The 23,902-nt window shown below is 34.8% G+C and overlaps 1 protein-coding gene across 1 annotated transcript in view; it reads right to left on the bottom strand.

Moving 5' to 3' along the window:
• Positions 1 to 23,902, bottom strand: part of CCDC171 (coiled-coil domain containing 171) — a 310,199-nt gene that overhangs the window by 85,725 nt on the left and 200,572 nt on the right. Inside the window, exons 21-22 of the mRNA XM_044920762.1 lie at positions 11,779 to 11,924; positions 9,291 to 9,345 (exon numbers count right to left, since the gene is read on the bottom strand). Coding sequence (XP_044776697.1) covers positions 9,291 to 9,345; positions 11,779 to 11,924 — 201 coding nt within the window. The remainder of the gene's footprint in view (positions 1 to 9,290; positions 9,346 to 11,778; positions 11,925 to 23,902) is intronic.

Here is a 23,902-nt window from a genome sequence, read left to right as displayed (position 1 = left end):
TAGAATTATATTCTAATATAATTATTGTACTTTTCCTCTTTTTCTCACAATAGAAATACTAAAGCATGTTTGGAGAGCTTCTTAATTTAAAGAAAAAAATCAATTCCTGAGAGTCTATATTATCAGTAATATTAGAAACCTATTGGTAAATTTATTAGGAAAATAAAAAAATATGACTTTAGGGAATGATGTTAGCAAAAATGATGGAATAAGGAACTCCAAAAACCAGTCCCTACACACACACACACACACACACACACACACACAAAAATGAATACCCTGGGACACCTGGGTGGCTCAGTCGGTTAAGTGTCTGCCTTTGGCTCAGGTCATGATCCCGGGGTCCTGGGATTGAGCCCTGAGTCAAGCTCCCTGCTCAGTGGGGGGCCTGCTTCTCCCTCTCCCTCTGCATGCTGCTCCCCCTTCTTGTGCTCTCACTTGCTCTCTCTCACATAAATAAGTAAAATCTGAAAAAAAAAGCAGTGAGTACCCTGACAAAATTTGTCAGAATCAACTTTTTCAGAACTCTAGAAACTAACTGAAAGCTTACAGCAACCAAGTAAAAACTTAATCAAGAAAAAAGCACCTGAGTCAGCATTTAAGGAAATCTCTGTTGAAACACTAGCAGATGATGAAGTTAACAGAACAGAGATTGCAGAGGCCATACTTGACAAAGAATATAGACTTTACATGGAAATGAAAAGTACAGCATAGGAAATACAGTCAATTATATTGTAATAATGTTTTACAGTGACAGTGACCACTTACCATGGTGAGCACTGAGTAATGTACAGAATTGTCAAATCACTATGTTATATACCTGAAACTAATATAACATCGTATGTCAACTATGCTTCAATAATAAATATTTTCTAAAAAAGAATACAAACTGAAAAAATTAGTTCAGAAAAGTCACTGAACAAACAATAACCACTAGAATAAGCAGCAACAACCAACACCAGGGAAGGAGGAGAATCTGATTTCCAGAGTTGCTACACTGTACTATTTAAAATATCCACTTTTCAACAAAAAGTTATGAAGTATGCAAAAAGATAAGAAAGTATGGCTCATACATAAGAAAAACAGAAACTAATAGGAACTCAGGAAGCCTGAACATTGGATTTACCACACAATGATGTTAAATCATTTATTTTAAATATGCTTAAAGTGTTAAAGGAAACTGTACAAATAACCAAAGGAAACCATGAGAACAATATCTAGGAAGATATAGAAGACATAGAAAATATAAATAAAGAGATAGAGAGCATAAAAAGGAACCAAATAGAAATTTGGGGGTTGACATATTCAAAGTGCTTAAAGGGGACAAAAACCTGTCAACCAAGAATTTTATATCCAACAAAAATATTCTTCAAAAATGAAGGAAAGGGACACCTGGGTGGCTCAGTTGGTTAAGCATCCAACTCTTGATTTCAGCTCAGGTCATGATCTCAGCGTTGTGGGATTAAGCCCCGTGTCAGGCTCTGCACTCAGCATGGAATCTGCTTGTCCCTCTCCCTCTCCTCCTCCCCCCACTCACTCTTTCTCCTCTCTATCTGTAAAATAAATAAATAAAATATTTTTTTAAAAGGAAGGAGAAATTAAGCCATTCCCAGATAAACAAAAGCTGAGGGTGTTCATTACCCCTAGACTTGCCCTAGGAGAAATGTCCTAGGGGAGTCCTTCAGCCTGATATGAAAGGACAACAGACAGTAACTCAAATACACATGAAGAAATAAAGATCACCAGTAAAGGAAACTGCACAAGTATATATAAAAGTCAGTAATAATGTAGTTTTGATTTGTAACTCCTCTTTTTTTTCTATATAATTTAAAACACAACTCTGACAAAACTGAACAGAGAAATAGTCAACAATAATAGTTGAAGACTTCAAAATTGCACTTCATTAATGCATAGAACTACACAAAAGATACCCAAGGAACTAGAAGACTTGAACAGCAGTGTAAATCAACTTAATAGACATCTATAGAATATTCTACACAACAACTGCAGAATACACATTCTTTTTAAATGTACATGTAACACTCACCAAGACAGACCATATTCTGAGCCATACTGCAAACTTTAAATTTAAAAGAATTGATATCAAACAAAGTAGCCATTCAAACCCTACAGACTTACATTAGAATGCCATAGCAAAAAATATTTGGAAAATGCCCAAATATTTTGGAAATAAAACAACACACTCTTAAATAATGAATAGGTCAAAGATGAAATCACAGGGATATTACAAAATACTTTGAGACAGATGAAAACAAAAACATAACATACTAAACACGGTTTTCAATGAAAGCAGGGCTCACACAGAAATTTTTAGCTGCAAATGCTTACATTAAAAAAGAAGAAAGATCTCAAAGCAATAACATAATCTTCTACCTGAGGGACACAGAAAAAGAAGAGCAAACTAAGCCCAAAGCAAACAAAAGAAAGAAAATAATAAAGATTGGAGCAGAGATAATAGAGACTAGGAAAATAACAGAGGACATTAAGAAAACCAAATTTGGTTCCTTGGAATGATCAACAACACTGACAAACCTTAAATAGACTTGCCAAGAAAAAAAAAAAAAGATTAATTAATTACTCTAATCAGAAAAAAAAGTGAGGACTCTACTACTGACCTTATGGAAATACAAACAATACTAAGAAAATGAACAACGTATGTCAACAAATTAGATAACCTAGATAAACTAAACAAATTCCTGGAAACATATAAACCACCAAAATGGGCTTAAAAAGAAGCAGAAAATATGAATAAATCTATTACAAGGAAAAAGAATTAATAAATAAGCAAAAAACTTCCAACAAAGAAAATCCCAGGACCAGATAGCTTCACTGGTAAATTTTACCAAATGTTTACAGAATTAACACCAATCCTTCTCAAACTCTCCCAAAAATAAAACTGAAGTGGAAGGGCCACTTCCTAACTCATTCTAGAGGTCAGTATTACTCTGATATCAAAGCCAGACAAAGATATCGCAAGAAAACTGTAGACCAATATCCCATATGAACATAGACACAAAATCCTCAAAAAAAAAAAAAATACTAGCAAACTGAATCTAGCAACATATTCAACATATTCAAGCAATTATACATGATAACCAAGTGGTATGTATGACAAGAATGCAAGGATGGCTCAACATACATAAATGAATCTATGTAGTACACAATATTAATAGTATGAAAACTGAAAAAAAAATCATTTCATATGATATAGAAACAGCATTTGACAAAACCCAATAACCTTTCATGAAAAGGAAAATTCAAAAAACTAGGAACAGAAAAGAACTTAATCTGATGAAGGACATGCTCCTAACATCATACTTAATGGCACAAAACTGAAAGCTTTTCCCTTAAGATTAGGAAGAATGCAAGGATATCTGTTGTCATCTCATTACCAGGACTAGAAGTACTAGCCAGGCAATTAGGCCAAAAAATAAAAAATACAACAAACAAAAATAAACAACAACAAAAAACGAGGCATCCAAACCAGAAAGAAAGAAGTAAAACTATCTTTATTTGCAGATGACATGATCTTACATATAGGAAATCCTAAAGAATCCTCAAAAGAAATTATTGGAGCTAAAAAAATTTTATCAAAATTGCAGGATACAAAAGCAACATATAAAAATCAGTCATATTTCTAAATGCTAGAAATTAAGAACCAAGAAATGAAATTAAGAAAATAATTTCATTTACAACAGCATCACAAAGAATAAAATACTCAGGAATAAATTTAAGCAAGAAGGTATAAAACTTACACACTGAAAACTACAAAAGTTGTTGAAAAAAATTAGAGAAGATCTAAATAAATGGAAAGATATTCAATGTCATGGATTACAAGACTTAATACTAAGATGGAAATACTATCAAAATGCCAATCGCCTTCTTCTTCATATCCTAAAATCATATGTAATTGATCCTAAAATTCATATGTAATTATAAGGAACCCTGAAAAGTCAAAAAAAATCTTGAAAAAAACCCCCAAAGTTGGAAGACTTAAAATTCTTAATTTCAAAATTTACTACAAAGCTACAGTGATCAAAACAGTGTGTGGTACTGATATATGAGGATAGACAACATATAGATCAATGAAACAGAATTGACAGCCCAGAAACAAAACCAAACATCTATAGTCAATAGATTTTCAACACAGCTCGATGCGGGGCTCATTCCAGGACCCTGGGATCATGACCTGAGCCAAAGGCAGACGCTTAATGACTGAGCCACCCAGGAGCCCCAAGAAAAGTCTTTTCAATAAATGGTGCTGGGATGGGGCACCTGGTTGGCTCAGGTGGTTGAGCATCTGCCTTCGGCTCAGGTCGTGATCTCAGGATCTTGGGATCCTGCTTCTCCTTCTGCCCCTTCCCAACTCCCACCCCCTGCTTGTGCGTGTGCTCTTTCTCTCTCTCAAATAAATAAATAAAATATTTGGAAAACTAAATAAATAAACGGTGCTAGGATGACTGGATAGCCATGTAAAAGAATGAAATTCAGTCTTTGAATTATACCATATACAAAAATTAACTCAATATGGACTAAAACCTAAATATAAGAGTTAACACTATAAAACTCTTTGGACACAACACAGGGGATTTCTTCATGACCTGCGATTTGGCAATGTATTCTTAGATATAAAACCAAAATCATGATCAACAAAAGAAAAAAAATGTACTTCATCAAAGTTAAAAAACTTTTGTCCATCAAAGGACATTATCGAGAAAGTAAAAAGACAACACATAGAATGGGGTATAGGAGTGACCTGCTTAATGGCTCCTGGGTTTCTCTTTGAGGTGATGAAAATATTCTGAAAACATAGTTGTGATGGTGGCATGACACTGTAAATGCATTGAGAGCCACTGAATTGCACACTTTAAAATGGCTAAAATGGTGATTTTTTTTTTTAGAGAATAGTTCTGTTTTTTTCAAAACAGTTGAGAATTCAACTAAATAAAGAAGCATGTGTATAAAAAATGCACCTCGTGGAAAATCATGATTTTGTCTTCTCTTGCTATTTTTCTTAACCCCAATAACCTAAAATTAGCCCCAAAAATTTCTTAATAAAAAGTTAACTTCTGACCTACATTAAAAAGTCATAATATATTACATATATATTTACATATAAATAAAATAAAACATCTGTTTCTTTGAAATGAGGTATATGTTTTTAGATGAAAATGACCGGCCTTCTTTATTAAATAGTAGTATCAGTCCCAAATGGGATTTAAAAAATAATATCCAGTCAACTGCTTTGTATAATGCAATTTCAGGATTTGAAAAGTTGACGGTAATGTATCAAGTTTAAAGACTAACAAATATATCTTGAAATCTGGAATTGTGATACCTCCAGCTTTATTTTTCTTTCTCAAGATTGCTTCCACTATTCAGGGTCTTTAGTAGTTCCATACAAATTTCAGTATTATTCTAGTTTTGTGAAAAATGTTGGTATTTTGATAGGGATGGCATTGGATCTATAGATTGCTTTAGGTAGTATGGACATTTTAACAGTATCAATTCTTCCAATCCATGAGAATGAAATACCTTTCCATTTGTTTGCGTCACCTTCAGTTTCTTTCATCAGTGTTTTATAGTTTTCAGAATACAGGTCTTTTACCTCTTTGGTTAAGTTTACTCCTAGGTATTTTATTCTTTTTGGTGCAAATGTAAACAGTGTTCTTTTCTTAATTTCTCTTTTTGCTACTTCATTATTAGTGTATAGAAATGCAACTGATTTCTGGGTATTATTTTTGTATCCTACGACCTTACTGAATTCATTTATTCTAATAGTTTTTTGGTGGAGTTTTTAGGGTTTTCTACGTATAGTATCATGTCATTTGCAAATAGTGATAGTTTAACTTCTTTTAACTTCAATCAATATGGATGCCTCTATTTTTCATGCCTGATCGCTGTGGCTAGGACTTCTAGTACTATGTTGAATAAAACTGGCAAGAGATGAGGGGAGTGGGAAATACAGGCTTCCAGTTATGGAATGAGAAAGTCACAGGAATAAAAGGCACAGCATAGGGAATATAGTAGGTTAATATTGTAATAGCATTTTATGGTGATAGATGGTAGCTACACTGGTGGTGAGTATAACATTCCATATAGACTTGTTAAATCACTATGTTGTACACCTGAAACTAATGTAACATTGTGTGTCAACTATACTCAAATTTTAAAAAATTAACAAATATCAATAAAATGTAATTGCTTTTCCAAAAAACCCCAAACATTTAAGTTCTCCAAAAGTTTAAGTTCTTTAAAATGCAAGAAAAGAAATGTCTAGGGGCACATGGGTGGCGCAGTCAGTTAAGCTTCTGACTCTGGGTTTCAGCTCACGTCATGATCTCAGGGTTGTGAGCTCAAGCCTTGCATTAGGCTCCACACTCAGGGTGGAGTCTGCTTAAGACTCTCTGTCCCTCTCCCTCTGCCCCTCCCCACCACGCTCTCTCTCTTGCTCTCTCTAAAATAAATAAAATTTTCATTTTCAATTTCATTGAAAAGAAATAATGTCTTCATGAAAACAAGTTCTTTCTATTTGATCATTGTGTTAGAAGTTGTATTAGTATTAAAATTTAATTCAGCAGGTAAAAGTTAATTTTATTCTAGAACAACTGGTGCAAACCTTGAAAACACGTGTGCTTAAGATATATAAATAGCTATACTATTTGACTATGTACAATAAACTGGACTGAAGAGTCTGGGTGTAACCACAACCATTTTTACCATGAAAGAGCCTAGATCCTCCTTCTGTACTATGCCCAGTTTCTCCAAAATGGCAAAATGCCTCTGCACAGTCTGAGTGGCCAGAAAAATAAACCTGCAAAAGCTGGCATGAGAACCAGCTGGCGGCGCCTCCCTGAGAGCTCAGAGTGACTCTCTGGGCCATTTCATAGCACCCATTCATCCTCACCCAAACTTCACAGAAAAGAGAATTAGGCCAACAATCAATTAGCCTTTCCTAAATTTTCACTTCAAGCTTGAAAAGTAACTGATAATTTTGAAACCACTATATAAATAGAAATTTCCAGAAGTATTAATCAAAATAATTAACTACTAAATCTGAAGGGGAAAAAAGCCATAAACCAAAAGTAAATCTACAGTGGCTCTAGGCCAATTCTAGAGACTCTTTCTTTCCAAGCGCCTGGGTGGCTCAGTCGGTTAAGCGACTGCCTTCGGCCCAGGTCATGATCCTGGAGTCCCGGGATCGAGTCCCGCGTCGGGCTCCCTGCTTGGCAGGGAGTCTGCTTCTCCCTCTGACCCTCCCCCCTCTCGTGCTCTCTGTCTCTCATTCTCTGTCTCAAATAAATAAATAAAATCTTTAAAAATAAATAAATAAATAAATAAATAAAATACAATGGTCACGGGCGCCTGGGTGGCTCAGTTGGTTAAGCGACTGCCTTCGGCTCAGGTCATGATCCCGGGATCGAGTCCCGCATCGGGCTCCCTGCTCGGCAGGGAGTCTGCTTCTCCCTCTGACCCTCCCCCGTCTCATGCTCTATCTCATTCTCTCTCTCAAATAAATAAATAAAATCTTTTTAAATAAATAAATAAATAAATAAATAAAATACTCTTTCCATATGACACAAAAATCGAAAGATGAACTGCAACTGAAGAACTATATGATTATAATTGTCCTATTGCAGTCAGTCTTGATTATATTTAAAATACATATTGTGCCATTCTCATAATGAAAAGGATAAGGCACAACATCTGTATTCCACACTGATGATAGTCTGACGTCAAAGTCCCTTCCTCAAGGTAGCTGTCATCCAACATTTTTTTCCTGTAGCTGGGAAGACGAACAAACAATTGGATTTCAAGGCAACATTAACCGTATATAAAGGTATGCCATATATACAACATAACTGATTTCTCCTATCAAAGGTCTCACCAAGTGCAAAAAATTCTAACCAAAGATGTCTCTTTTCCTACAAGTCAAATTTCAGGTTTCTAGCATATATGGATTTGATGTGACTAAGTTTAAACTATACTGACTGACTAAACTTTTTTAAGTGGGGAGGGGGAGAAATCACAGTTTCAAACAATACTACTTTAAAACATAGCATTCAGAATATGAGGTTTTTTTGAAAGTGCTTTTGGTGATATGAAATAATGTTAGTCACTTTCAATATCTAAAAGAATAGAGAGGGGCGCTTGGGTGGCTCAGTTGGTTAAGCGGCTGCCTTCGGCTCAGGTCATGATCCCAGGGTCCAGGGATCAAGCCCCGCATCAGGCTCCCTGCTCAGCGGGGAGTCTGCTTCTCCCTCTCCCTCTGCTGCTTCCCCTGCTTGTGCTCTCTCGCTCTCTCTCTGTCAAATAAATAAATAAAATCTTTTTTAAAAATTAAAGAAAAAATAGAGGGCTAGCGTTTCTAAAATGTTAAAATATATTAAATATTAGTTTGCTAATGTTTATTTAATATCTGCTTAAAAGGCTTTGTTTTTTGGGTATTTTTAAGTGACTTACAAAACTATATTATATAATAAACTTGATGCCCAAAATTACTATAAATATGATTCATTCATGAATTCCACATATCTTAAAAGTACTAGGTATCCTTATTTCCAAAAAATTGTCTATTAAACAATAATAGACACACATAAATTATGTTTCTCTACTTTTAAATAATGAAATGAACATATCTTTGACTGTGGAATGCTAAAAAAATATACAGTGAGTTAATACATTAAGTTTTTAGTAATATAACATCCTTAAGTGCTACTCATCACTACAAAGTAAATGTTAACTTATACAGAAGTAATCAAATTTGAAAATAATAGAGTATTATTAAATATATTCAATTTCTAGTTTAAGAACACATTCTTATAATACGGTAAATTACAACTTGAAAAGTACTGCCACACACAATACATTATGGCTCCTCTCTATATACATATATAGGATAGTAGGTTTGCGAGTGGTAAGAGGTTAGACAGTGTGGTCAAACATTTTATCATATGAGACATGTAAGAATCATAATGACCTCTGGTTCAGTCAGCAAAGACCACAAATAACTCAAGTGCAATTATACCAGTTGGGAGAAACCACTATTTTTATAGTTTTATCAAGTAAATAAAGTGAATTCTGAAGAAAGTTATGAAATATCACATCGTATAATACAAACTTTTAGTCATTTGGAAGGATCTTTTTGTTAATTTACTTTTAAAGAAAGTTACAAAATGAATTAAAATATCTTGAGGTTAATAAAATTAATGACTAGGAAAACAACATCCTAACACAAGTTGAATGATATTGAAGGAAAATTATAGTACCTTATGAAGCATATTTTCTACTGTTCTCATATGATTAGCAACACATTCTTTGTCTCTAGAAAAAAAATTAAAATGAGGTATTAGTAAAACCCAAGTCTTACAACAACTGTTGCACATTTTAGTGTAAGTAGATATTATTGAAAAATAAGATTTGGTTATTATTGTACTCCTTCTAAAAGTGCAAAACCTAACCACACTCCCTGGTATATTTCTGCATTTAACTGTTATCTTTAGTTATATTGCCTGCCATAAATTAGAGAGGGAAAAAAATCTTAAGGATATATTCAAGGTTTAAAAAAATAAAAGAGTGAAAAAATAAATAAATAATAGAAGTTTTTTTTTTTTAAGTGAAAAAGAAAGAAAAAAGAAGCCATGATTACATTATTGGTTTAAAATGTGCTGGAAAGAACTTTCATTCTTTTGGTTTCTAATGAAAGAGATTTTATTTTATTTTTTTTTAAGATTTTATTTATTTATTTGAGAGAGAGCGAATGAGAGAGAGCAAGCACATGAGAGGGGGGTAGGGTCAGAGGGAGAAGCAGACTCCCCGCCGAGCAGGGAGCCCGATGCGGGACTCGATCCCGGGACTCCAGGATCATGACCTGAGCCGAAGGCAGTCGCTTAACCAACTGAGCCACCCAGGCGCCCTAATGAAAGAGATTTTAAAAATCATAGTGGTGGAGATACATTTTGAATGGCCATACTATGCAAAATAATATTTTCCTTTCTACATAGGCTCTTTGTGTTATAATTGCACAAAAACCCTCTATGACCTTGACTAAAAACAGGCAAAGTTACTAGTTTCTTCTATCAGCCTTGTAGATTGAATTTGGCCTCAATAATGAAATAAAAAGTCTGGATGTACAGTAAAGGGAAAATAGTTAACATCAGAACAATGTTACATGGTGACAGATGGCAGCTAGATTTAACGTGGTGAGCACTTCTCACTGTACACAGACATTGAAACACTATGTTGTATACGTGAAGCTAATACAATACTTTATGCCAACTACACTTCAATAAAAGTAAAACTAAATTAAAAGTTTGGATTAAAATACCGAAGACAAAAATTTAATGGTAAATTATAAATTGAAAGCTGTAAATAATGTATTAGCTCTCCAAATCTCAAATTAACTTTCTTTCGTGCTATAAGAACATGTGCCCATGGTCACAGATCATAGACATGTACAGACTCCTGAATTAGCAGCAATGTTTTGGAGACACAATATGAATCTGGAGACTTTATAATCTTGTTCCCATTCATCTAAGAATTTTTAGAGCTGCAAGACGCACTAGAAATAACCTAGGCTAAGCTTTCCACTTGCCATAAGGAAAAAGACTGAACAATGACAACAAAAAGCTGATTTAGTCAAATTCATATTTTTAAAAACTGACAATCACATATACCTAATATGGTGGTGCAAAATTACGGAGCTTCATGATTTTCCAGAAAACTACCGGTGGGCATTCAAACCTGCCAATATTTTGGCCTTGCGTAAACTCATTTTTTCATTAGTGTGAGCAATTTCCCAAGCCCAGTGGCAAAGTTGTGGATATCCTAGATGGCAGATCCCCTGTTCTGTGATTTAGTTTACAATCTACATTGTCTCAAAAAAAAATTTAAGTAATATATATGTAAATATATACATTTATATTTATATTTAAAATTACAGGGACTCAGAATTCCAAATTCAGGAAATACTGAGTTTATTAAAGTTAGATGTTCTTTAATCCATAAATAGATTTTCTTTAAGCCATGCTGTTGTACAAAGGACTGTCTTAAAGTAGTCCATGAAATTTGATGTGAGGAACAAATAAAAATACCCAAGAGAGAACTGTTCAATTTGAACTTCACAGTGTATGTCAACTTGATTACCTGGTAAAAGGAAAAACATTCTCATCGCATTATTATAGCTGCCCACTCTGAAAACTGTGTATTTTTTCTATTGAACATATTAGAATATACGGCTATAAAATTAAATGAATTTTCCATGATCTATATGTTTTTATTGCACTTAAAAAGACATTATGATACACATGTTGATTATATACTAGCATTTTTTATGGAAATATTACTTACAATATTAGTAGACCATATGCAAAGCAAAATTTGGGGGGCAATGGGGCAGAAGGGGATGAGGAATATGTGATAGAAGGAACTATGAAAAACTTTTAAATAAAGAGTATTCCATTTCATATTAATGAAATCATGGTTTCAAACGTGTAACACTACAACAGAGCCCAAAATACACATAATTCGAGGTTATATAGAAACTTAACACCTTTCCAAGGTTTCTCAATAAAATATACATTTAGCATGTTGAGTTAAGAGTTTTCTTTTTTGAGAATATATCAGAGAATTTCAAAGAGAGACAGCTGTACTTTTGTTTTCTAACACTGTATTATCCAGGGCTAAAACCCAGAGCATGAAAGTAAGAATTGATCTTTTGTCTGTTTTAAGTGATCTCCCCAAGGTCCGAGTGCTCACTTGGCTGCCATGCGGAGGGCACTCTCTGCATCGTGGATGTTCTCCTCCAGCCGACGCTTGTCCTGCTCCAGCTGGGTGAGATGTCTATTGAGCTGACGCAGAGATTGATCTTTTCTTCTCAGCTCCATCTTTGCCTCGGAGAGACTCTGCAAGCAGACAGAAAACAGAGTTACTTGTCAGCCCTGATAATTAACTTCAATTTATGCCATAGGCTATTAAACAAAGAAGGATACAGACTGACTGAGAAGCAGACTTGGGTCATTACACATCAAAGTTTAACAAATTTTGTGCAAAAATTTTACATACTTACTAATTAGAAATGACAGCTCTGATAAAATTTTGAAAAATATTTAGCTACAAAATACAACTATTTTATTTTTTTAAAATACTGAAGGGCAAATACATTTTATTTTTGCAAAAAAAAATCTCATTATGAAAACCTTCAGTTACCTTTTCTTTGAATGATGAAGAAGTAAAGATTTTCAGGGGAGAAAGCACATGAAATTTACAGTCTATTCGAAACAAGAACAAGCATATGGACAAAGTGTGTATGTGAGTGAGGGGAAGGTGGATAAGGATTACCAAGAGAATGGGGAACCCAAGATTGAAAAATTGAAAAAACCCATTACTTTATTTATGAATAGATCCAAAACAGGTTGCTATAGACATCTCAGTGAAATAACTGGACTCCATAGTAAAACTCATTTACTTCGCATTAAGTAACTCGCATGTCAAAGATAACAGCACAAATGTGATTAACACCTTTCATCTAACAGAGAAAGCTACAAATAATACTTGCATTCAGAATTATTTATGTTCCATAAATATTTTTCTACTCACAGAAGTATAAAATCTGTTGATTGATATTTTGCTCTTTGCTTTAATCTGAAATATTCTCTTAGCACAAAAATTTCAAGACGTGAGTGCACAACTCTATTTTGGAACTTTAGGGCTAACGGTCATAGAATCAGACCTCACAATTTAAAGGAGTATTTTCTAGACAGGGATCACAGGATCCCTTAGCACTAAAAATTTGCTCATTCCTTTGCCAATGAAATTTCTAGAATATGAGCTTACTAGTTTTTCAACTAAATTTGTTATACAGTGACCTAAACAATTGGTTACATAGACATAATATCTTCTTCTTTCTCAGAGTTTAGGCACACATTAATGTCCACTGCTATGCTTCAAATATCCAGTTAAGAATAACCAAAATGCTATAATTTCATGTTTAAAATAATGCATTCACAATAGGTAGCATAGAAAACTCAAACAGCCTGCATAGAGCTAAAACAGTTAACTCACTCTAAATGCTAGTACATTGGAAGCAATCAGCAGTCAAATCAGGTATTTTAAAATGGTAAAAGTTTTTAAATTCAGTATTTCACTTTTCAAACAATCAAGCTGCCCACAAACGTAAGTTTAAAAAATTAAAAATAAGCAAACGGTGATTACTTATTAGATATAATATTTTATTTTAATCTTCAATGTTAACAGATCATCAAGAACATCCCACTATAGAACAGTCACTCAATCAAACCAACTTTAAAAAGACAACAAAGAATAGATTGTTAAAGGCCATGCTAAACCCAAGGATTTTGTGCCAATGTTAAGATATTTAAAGGCATTGAAGTATCATGAGATTTCTCGATTTAAAAAAGTAAAATCCATTTGAGTCCTTTTAAAGCCAGTATTTCTGGCATCTTTCAGTTAATAAAAAATGCTATTTTTCAGATATGAAGATAAAACTAATGATCCACTACCAGTTATGCATAAAGTTCGAATTCTTTTTCCAACAGAAATAATGGGTTTGTGCCAATCCGTTCCACCTCTCTTGCTCAGTAACTGTCATGACTAGCCGTGGATATTTGTGAGGGGTGCTCAGGGTGCTGCCTCTAGCCTGGTCCACAGTGAAGCTCACCGGTCCAGTCTGAGAGAAACCCACGACCCTGGCATCATCGCAAAACCACACTTGACTCTTCAGCACTCTTACGCCATCCTTTCAAAGACCCTATAACTCACAGAATTCAAATTTCTACTATATATCCAAATTTCTTGTTTTCCCCTGGCTTTCATTTTCATTTCTCAGGGACAATGGCAGGGAGCCACCAAAGTCTCCTAAAGCTTGCCCTATCTCAGAATAGCTGAACTTAGCCCGTTCTAAGACTGAAATTGCAGAAAATGAACAAAAAGTGGTGTAAACAAAGCGGTGTAAGTCACACTTCATTATTGTGAAAATGAAGAGATAGTACTCATAGTGCCATAACTTATAGACACAGAATTCCCATTGTTAAAAAGTTGAGGTACATTACAGTGGAATCCACATAAATCAGTGGGTCCTAAGGTTCATAAAGATGTGCGCAAAACACCGAGACATTAAAAGTGGTTCAATATTATGTCTTTTCCCTAATATTCACCTTTTTTGGTTTTGATGATAGAAGTAGAAATCTTTAAAAATCTCAACACTGAGTTCGAAGAAAGAAAAACATATTTATATGTGTGTGTATAATGTATATACGTGTGTACCTTACCATATATAAAATATAGTATATATTACATGTTTATATAAAACTTTCAGTGCAGCTTTTCTTTTCTCCTGTTCAGGTTTATCTAATTAAAACCCACCATAAACTTTATGGACTCTAATATTTCCAGCCGAATGACTGAAACCAAGAGGGTGTGCCCCTAGGCAGCAAGGCAACAATGATAAGCAGCAGGTTAACCACTAATTTCTCAACCAGGGTAGATTGTGAAAGTGTGATGTTCTGATATCCAAGAAACCGTTCAGGAGAGACTAGGATAAATCAAGTTTAATAACTCTGCTCCTAATTGTTCCCCCAATGCTCAACTCTAATTACTTGGAGAACTCTCCTGACTGTCACCTGATATTAAGTTGTTGGAGGCTGAGCCTGGAACAGTGAGATAATCAATAAACATTTAGTGGGGAGAAGAATGAAGATCCTGTTAAGCAGTGGGAACCCGCAGCACCCAAAGCCCTTCTGCTCATGAGAAAACCTGTGGGACAGCCATAGTGATTGCAAAGCAATAATCCAAAGCACTGTTTTTAGGCCTTGAGGCCTTTAGGCAACAGTACATTTGAGGAAAAAAGGTTAACACGGTCACCCTAATTACAGCCCACTTTCACATACTTCATATAGAAGCGAAGACAAGCCAATTAGGTAGAAAGGAAGATAAGGGAAGTTTTATTTGTATACTAATTAAACCCCTGATGAAATTAAAGTAAAAACATACAGCTCTGTAATTGTGTCTGAGAAAGGTCACTTCAGGTTCAGTTATCAGAACAGCACAGCCTTGAGATACTTCACTTAATCCACAGTACAGCCCTCATTTTGTACTCAGGTCTTAATATTTACCAAAAAAATAAAAAATTCAAAGCCTGATACTGCATTTATCTTTAAACTGTGTTGTGAACAATTTTAGCTGTTAGAAAGCTAATGCTAAATATGATAACAAGAGTTTTTAAAAAGAGAGAATATTCTGCCTAGGTGAGAATCGATGCCACCATTCTGCCCAAGATTCTGAGTTTTCACCTTAAAGCCAAAATGTTTTAAAGCTAATTTTTACAACAAAGTCCCAAACTGATTGTACATCCAAAGCTACTCTGCAATATATGTATTGTATTTCTTTGGATAACGGTGTTATTGTTCACCTCCACTGACACCTCTCGCAGTCTGGGGGGCAAAGGGGGGTGGGGGCAATGCTTTCACTAAACTACTTATAAGAAGATATTTTTTACATCTGGTTGTTTTCCTAAGGCAGTCATGAAAAGCTATTTATTCCTAATGAAAGCTGGCAAGAAAAGTATGGATACCGAGGACATAGTTAAATATAGGGAAGGCTTAGGGATAGAATACATGCTAGATGTGACTATTAAAAGCCCCACACATTCTCTAAAATGTCTTTTTTCTTATTTGTAGTTTCTGAAGTTCCCACACAAACGTGCATTACTGTTCAACAAGAACACAAGTTATTTTTTAATTCACACATGACTTCATATTTCTAAAGCTTTAAATGTTTATTAAAGGTAACACTGGTTTTAATTGTGAATATAAGTTAAAATTCTATTAGTTTGCACCTATGAAAATATTTTGTGTGGTGGAAATTTTTTTAATAACTGCTTTATGGAGCTAGAACTCACCTACCACATATTCACCTTTTTGAAGTGTACACTTCAGTAGGTTTTAGTATATTCACAGAATTGTGCAACCATCACCAGAGGAGGTCCGTTTTGAGGAGAAGTTCTTTAAAAAAAACACTTGTCAGGGCGCCTGGGTGGCTCAGTTGTTAAGCGTCTGCCTTCGGCTCAGGTCATGATCCCAGGGTCCTGGGATGGAGCCCCGCATCGGGCTCCCTGCTCCGCGGGAAGCCTGCTTCTCCCTCTCCCACTCCCCCTGCTTGTTCCTGCTCTCACTATGTCTCTCTCTGTCAAATAAATAAATAAAATCTTTAAAAAAAAAAAAAAACTTGTCAAAACAACATGGCCACCTAAGCATAGTATCTCCCATTTCAGCAAACTCAAATTTTAAACTACACAAGATATGCAAAGTTTATCATTTTGTTCAGTAATAGTTTCAAAAATATAAAATTTATAACGCGAATTCTCTGAATTGGAATATTTGATTAATAAATGAGGTCCAGTACAAAAGTTATCTGAATGTGCACAGCTCTCCGATTAATAGTTCTGGATGTTAAGGGAATCGTCCCACATGGTTCTTTCTCATAAGGGTACAGTGTAGCAGTGTTTTACACCATTAGGCCAGTGAGGAAGACCGAGCCTCAGGAGATACCACTTTTATAGATTCTCTTTTGCCTAATGGGAAATATCTATGGATCCACATTCCTACAGACTAAAAGCTAATGGCTTATTCAATTTGGTATAAAAGTTAGTCATACAAAATGAAAGGCAAGACAACAACACAAGTGTTATAAAGAACGATGCTACATTTCCTGGGTCAGGAGTAAAAAAACATCTGTTATATATTTTTTAAAACTTTACTGCTGTCTGACATAATTTTTGAATAAACATTCCTAGATTGTGATAAATTGGGAACAACATCTCAGGGCACTAAAACTAAGGTTGAAAAGGGAAACAGCACTGTCTTCAGCCCTACTCTAATAATGGGATAACTCGAAAAGCATACCAATCAAGAACTGAGTAGCTGCTGGGTGGACCGCACTAGGCTAGCTGCCACAGAAAGTATAAAGCTAAAATGATACCAACCATCAAGTTTACAACTGGGCATACAAGTTATGGCTGAAACTAAAGAATACCATATTTTATAATAGAGTGTGAAAATCTGTGCAATTAGACAATTTACAATAAATATACAATAGTAAAAGATGCTGGTATGTGGCAAAATTAATATATGGATAAATTTTGGTTCTTAGTAGTCTATACTTTAGATGGATAGTTTGAATTAAAAGTTCTGCAGATTTTAGGTTATCTTCCTTAGGGACGCTATCTTTTATTATTTTCTAATAAAAATCCTACGCAGACGGTAAGTGACATATTTATAAGCTGCAGTGAAGATGAAATACCTCACCCACTTTTGGGGTTGAATAAATGACAGTCTAGTTACAACTCACATGTCTAGTAAGACGACAGATGTGAAAGTGTCCTATAAACCAAACAAGGCTTCATAAATTTAATATGCATAATTAATGCAATACTTACACTTCTCTATGTAGTGTCATTACAGTCTTCTTTAAATCCCCACCTACATGTGCAACTTCTGAGTCTCTATATCATTTCTACATCATCGTTTAAGTATATATATATATACACATACGTAAATATATATAATTTTTTAAATAACTATTTCTATCACACTTGAAAAAGATAAAAGGAAATTAACTAACCCAATACAAAGTAAGTTACTTTTATAAATAGGCCATATGGTAGATGGTTATCCAAAAAATGGAGCCAATGAGCGATGAAAATTCACCTTTAAAATTTCAAAGTATGCTGTAAGATTTTGTTGTATAATAGTTTATGGCTATTGGTACCATATTCTCACATATTCCTTTGTAAATGTCCTCTTACATCCCATCAATATAAAAGCAAAAAGTTAATCCTTCGCAGTAAACTAACTGAAAGCGATCAACAGTAAAATATAACAGAAAGAAAAGGAACCTCATACAAGTGTTCAAAGTATATTGAATGCTGTTTGTTCTAAACCTCACAGAGATACTACAAAACCCGGGTAGACTAAAAGTGTTAGGTAATGATAAGGTAAAGTGGGAGAGACATAGTTGAAACACATTTCAGAGGACCAAAAAGGAGGATAATAAAGAGAATCACGAGAGCCCTCTCAACTGGAAAATGCACTCAGAAAAGTATAGAATGGACACGTGGTAGCTAGATTTACTAGGACACATGGCATGGAAGCAGTGATGTGGCAGGAATATTTTCCCAGAGTATAAAACAAACTGCATTTTGCTTCACCACAGGCTTTATGAAACAGAAACCGGCTACAGGAGACAACCAAATGATGCTGCTCTAATAGAATCAGCTCTTGGGCGCCTGGGTGGCTCAGTCCGTTAAGAGTCTGCCTTCGGCTCAGGTCATGATCCCAGGGTCCTGGGTTCGAGCCCCACATCAGGCTCCCTGCTCAGCGGCAAGTCTGCTTTTCCCTCTGCCCTTCACCCTGCTTATGCTCTCTCTCGCTCTCTCTCTGTCTCTCTCTCTCTCAAATAAATAAAATCTAAAAAAAAAAAAAAAATCAGCTCTTACGTGGCCTCTAAGTTCCCTCAGTGAATCCCTAAGAAATAGAAGGGGAGAGAATACACATAGGTTCTTCTGTTGGACCTTATTAGCTACAGACTACCCCAACAGGTCCCAAAAACTTCACACAGATGATAACCTTAGCTATGTGAAGGTCCAGAAAGTTGCTGAATTCCCTGGCAATATTTTAAGTGAGTCAAGCTATGAATTAGGTTGTAGAAAAAATATCATTTAGAATTAAATGCTGTTTTCAAATCACTTGAGAATTACCTAAAACTACTAAGAAGATTTTGAAAAAAATTATGAATAATGTATAAAGGCCTTCATATAGTTAGGTTGCTGACATTTAAATAAAAAGAAATTATTGTTGGAGGAATTTTTCAATTTTAAGAATTCTTTCTGTGATATAATTGAATAACAGCTTAGGTAATCCTGTATCATAATTAAAATACCCTCACAGTAATATTTTCATTGTGCTACAGAATTTAAATGACTATTTATCTTGAATATGCTACATATTAAATAATATTAATAAAAGTAAATCAAATACCAGCTGAGTAAAAATCAATTATTTAAGAGAATCTGAAGGTCAAGTGTAAATTAGAAAAATAAACTTAGGTTCTTTTAGACATAAATGTAAATAAAACAAAGTCCAAGTTTTTTCTTGAAAGTCTGTTCATTGGATGAATTTTTGTGTATTAAGTATTATATCACTGATTGCTATCTTAATGTTAGAAGTATAATCACAGGGGGGAAAGTTCTAAACACTACACCTTCACTAACATGTACCAGCTGGAGCATTCCACTTTTGTACGAAGACTCTAGGCCTGTTCTCAAACAATGTCTGTCATGCCATAAGTATTCAATAAATGTTTACAATAAATCCTGGGGGGGGGGGAAATAGCTTGAGTGACAACTGAACCATATGACTGTCATCACACAAACATTGTTACATTAACTCATTTGATTCTTCATAGTCCAGTGAGATGGTTCACATTATCATTCCTATTTTACACACAACACAACTAAGAATCAGAGAAGTTAAGTAATGTTCCCAAGGTCATGTAACTACTGAATGGGTTTATGCCAAAATGTGAGCCCAAGTCACAGCACACTAAATCCTTATTCTTTATCCTGCACTATAATGATATTAGTAACCATCTCTCCAGAATTTCCATAAAATCCACTAACTGGGAAATCCCCATGGAAATGTAAAACCAATATTTCACCTATTTCTCAAATAAGGTAAGGTATTTCAATCTATGTAAATGGCTGCTTTCTATTTATATTTAAATAAGCTTCATAAGGACTTTAGTATTATGTAATGGTATGCTTTCAACGTCAAAAATCAAAGCATGCACAATTCAAGATTCCCTGTGTGAAAACAGGATCACTGTCATCATTTATTAAATGTACTAATGAAATTTAAAAATACATATTTGCAAAGTAAGGATGAATTATATAGCACACCATTACAGTATAGAATTTTATATATTTCAAGACCCCAATTAGGCCACTGCTTTTTTTCAACCTTTTGAAAAGCAGTGGAATTCTCTGTCTCTTTCCTTTATAAGTCAGCAACAATAGCATTCAACTTTCCCTCCAGATCTTGAGATTTAGCTGCCCAGTAGAACCTCAACATCTTAAAGATTTATTACAGGATCTCCACACTATCACAATATATTTCAAACTCTATAATATCAACACTTGTAGCCAAACCCACCTGGGAAAGAGATCTTAGCTAAAAAGTCATCTACGTGCCTAATTTAAGACAAAAATGCCACCTTTGAAGAACTGACACCATACAGATTGTACCATAATATTTTAGTAACAGAAGAATTAGTCATTAGTACTGATATTTGTTAGTCAAAGATGTGAGAGTAGAATTGCATTTGACTGAAAAGAATCCCATTACACTTACTCTGAAAGGGATAAAGGAGAGGAGGTGGGGAAAGGGAAAGGAATTGAAAGAGAGAGCAACAATTCAAATCCAGTAGTTCTGGTGCCACTCCAGGTCATAACAGGTGACACGGACAAAAGCAAATGGCCACTACAACCAAACCTGTTGTTTCACCTGGTTGCCCTCACATAGCTCCAATTCTGCAAATACTCTCACAAGGAGGTAAAAGTGAGAGTGAGTCTCCTGCATAGAAGATGTACTTTCATTCAACTTGGCCTCTGAATGTACACCAACTTCATTTAGTGCCCAACCGAAGAAATGGTACCATATTCCAACATGGAGGAAATCCTGGCTGTTCTGGATTTGTTTAGAATATGTTATCTCTAATTTGGCCACTCCTGAAGGGACTTCTTAAGGGAATAAAGATAATTAGGAGCAGTTTATTGAATTGGGTAGACTCGAAGGGGTGAGAAGAAATAAAATGGCTTCATCCTTCTTCCACTAATAACTACAAATATTCCATTAGATTTCCCTAAAGTAAAAGACACTTTTGATTATATAAGATTTTTGCCTTATATGCTGATCCTAAAACCTAATCTCTACATAGGATGTGACTCTACTGTATCTATTTGTAATCGTGCCTATTCATGCCAAAGCCATTAAGAAGAATAATAGTAATAATAAGAATAGTTAACACTTCCTGAGTACTAATCTTATTAACTCTGTGAAGTGTGTACTACTATTATTCCCACTTTACATATGAGGGAACTGAGGCATGGAGCCCAAGTAACTTGCCCAAGATTACACAGAGCCAGAGTTCAAAACCAGGCAGGGTGAGATATAACTAAATAAATACATAAAAACGAAGAATATTCTCTTCTTTGAAATGACTTCCTATCTAGAAAGATGAGAAGAGGTTTCGAAAGTGGTTGGTTTTCTTTTTCTTTTCTTTTTTTTTTAAAGATTTTATTTATTTATTTATTTGAGAGAGAGAGAGCACAAGCAGGAGGGAGAGGGAGACGCAGGCTCCCCAGTGAGGAGAGAGCCTGACGTGGAACTCGATCCCAGGACCCCAGGATCACGACACAGGACGAAGGCAGCCGCTTAACCAACTGAGCCACCCAGGAGCCCAGCAGTTGGTTTTCAAGCTAAGTGTTCGATGTTGTGAAGATCATTCTCAGCAGAATAAAATGGCATGTTCTGAGAAATAAAAGAGGTAAGGCGTGACTGAAGGATGCCATTGATAATGGCAGGAGAAAAGACTAGAAAGCTACATGCAGGCCAGGTGTGGCCAGAAAACTAGACTTTTAATCTTGCAAGTGGTTTTTATACAGTATTCCGCAGAGATGCATCCAGATAACTTGGGGGCAACACTTGAATTAACGGACTTCCAACTCCCTTCCTTCTTTCAACCAGATTGTGTTTTTTCTATGAGCTTTTTTGTAAGATTATGTTCAAAGAAAGGTTCTATGGCTGAGTACTTGCCAACTATTGTCATAGAAAGCTATGGGAAGCCACTGCAGGATTGCTAGCCTGAAGCAGCATTCTCCAATCTTGGTCTCAGAGATCATATATACAAACCATAACTGCCAAATTAGAATGAATGCACAAGATCATTCTGGCCATACTACAACAGCTCATTTGCATCTTCAGCTGGAATCTAACAAAGGTTTAGTAAGATTTCACCTTTGAGTATTCAGTGATGTACTAGATATACTAGATTTAAAAGACTTTTTAAAAGAACTGGCTTGTAGCAGATAGTTTTCCTTAGTATGTTAAAAGGTATTATATCAAATTCATGCTTATATTACTCAAGCAGAGTAAATATTACTTTATATAAATGCAACATCCTAGTCATATATTTTCTATTTCTACTAATAATTATATGAAATCCTGTAAGTTATTTGAATCCTATGACAGTGAGCCATAAACTGAGTTGCAGCAGAAATATATGATGAAAAGAATACATTATTTAGGAGCACAAAAAAGTGATTAACAGCTAAACTCAGTGATTATTTTCTAAGAACAACACTGTTTGGTCTATAGTTTAAAAAGGTCCTTTTCACATTTTACCAATAACAAGTTAGTTATTATGTTGGGTCCTTCTAAAGAAAAAAAAGCTCAAAAAAAGTTACCACTAGCAATAATCAGTAAGTTATTTCTAAATAACTAGAAGGGCTGGTATCAGCTTTCGCATTATGCTATTACCCGTGACAGTTATTTTTTTAAGATATCTGAGTGAAATATGTAATTTTTAATCCCTCCTCCTACTAATAATTATAGAAAAAGAGATTGAAGATGAGTAATACAGATGGTGTTAAAACAAAGATCCAGCAACGGTTAGCAATTTCAAACAAAGTATTAGGAAAAAGCAGAGAGATGGGCCCAAGGCTCAGTGCAATTTCTTGAGAAACTTAGGAAAACTTGCATCTTTGGGTAGTAACAGTTGAATATATATATATATGTATACATATATACATACTCCGGGGAAGTAACAAACAATTTGGCAAAACGCATTATTTTATGGCTTTGTTTCAAAGGGAATTATCCTGTGTGAGGATGTATATGTGTGTGTGTGTGTGTGTGTGTGTGTGTGTGTGTGTGTACACACGTATATATACCTACTCAATAAATAGTACCATTTTGGTTATAAAGAGCTTCCCATAAAATTAGTATAGTTTACATTTCCGATCCCTCTGTAATCAACCCATTCACCTGAAGAAAAACACACAGCTCTTCTATCCCTCTAAATGAGCGAGATCACCATCTAGTGGTGACTCCTTGAAATGTCAGGCATATGGCTTCTGGAGCCTAGAAAATGCTTTATGGAATGTGGTTAACAGAGTCTACATATTCTAGAACGTTCAAGTTTATTTAAAGAAAAACAGCAAAATACTGTGAATAATCTTCTTCTTTTTAGACTAAGAAAAACTCTAGAGCAAGAGAGAAAAGTGCCAGCTAAATATATGGGTCCCCACGGGGCACCTAGCTGGCTCCATCAGTAGAGCATGCAACTCTTCATCTTGGGGATGTAAGTTTAAGACCCATGTTGGGTGTAGAGATTACTTAAAAATAAAAATCCTTTTTAAAAAGTAAAAATAAAAATAAATAAATAAATATACGGTTCCCTGTTTTCAACCCTTCTAGCAAACTTGGGGAAAGAACTATAGGTGATAAAATGTAAAGTTATACCAAATTCAGTCCATATGACTAACTAGAAAACAGAGTCTTCATCTTTTCAGTATATATAAAGTTTTTAAGAATCAGTTATTGTAGTGGATTGTATTTGTTCCACCTCCCTGAGGGGAAAGTATACTCTCTCCTGTCCCACTGATACCTGGCTTGACCATGTAATTGGTGGTGTCTCTTCTGGAAAGAGAATTATATATACCCTATCTCATCAGATTCAGGAGCACCCACATTTCTTTCTTTGGCCAACGAAATTTGGACAGAAGTAAAATAATGTTAAGTCCTGATAG

Source organism: Neomonachus schauinslandi, chromosome 13 (genome assembly GCF_002201575.2).
Source record: "Neomonachus schauinslandi chromosome 13, ASM220157v2, whole genome shotgun sequence".
NCBI lineage: Eukaryota > Metazoa > Chordata > Mammalia > Carnivora > Phocidae > Neomonachus > Neomonachus schauinslandi.
Note: the sequence above shows the minus strand (reverse complement) of the source record. Positions and strands in the feature narration are given on the sequence as shown.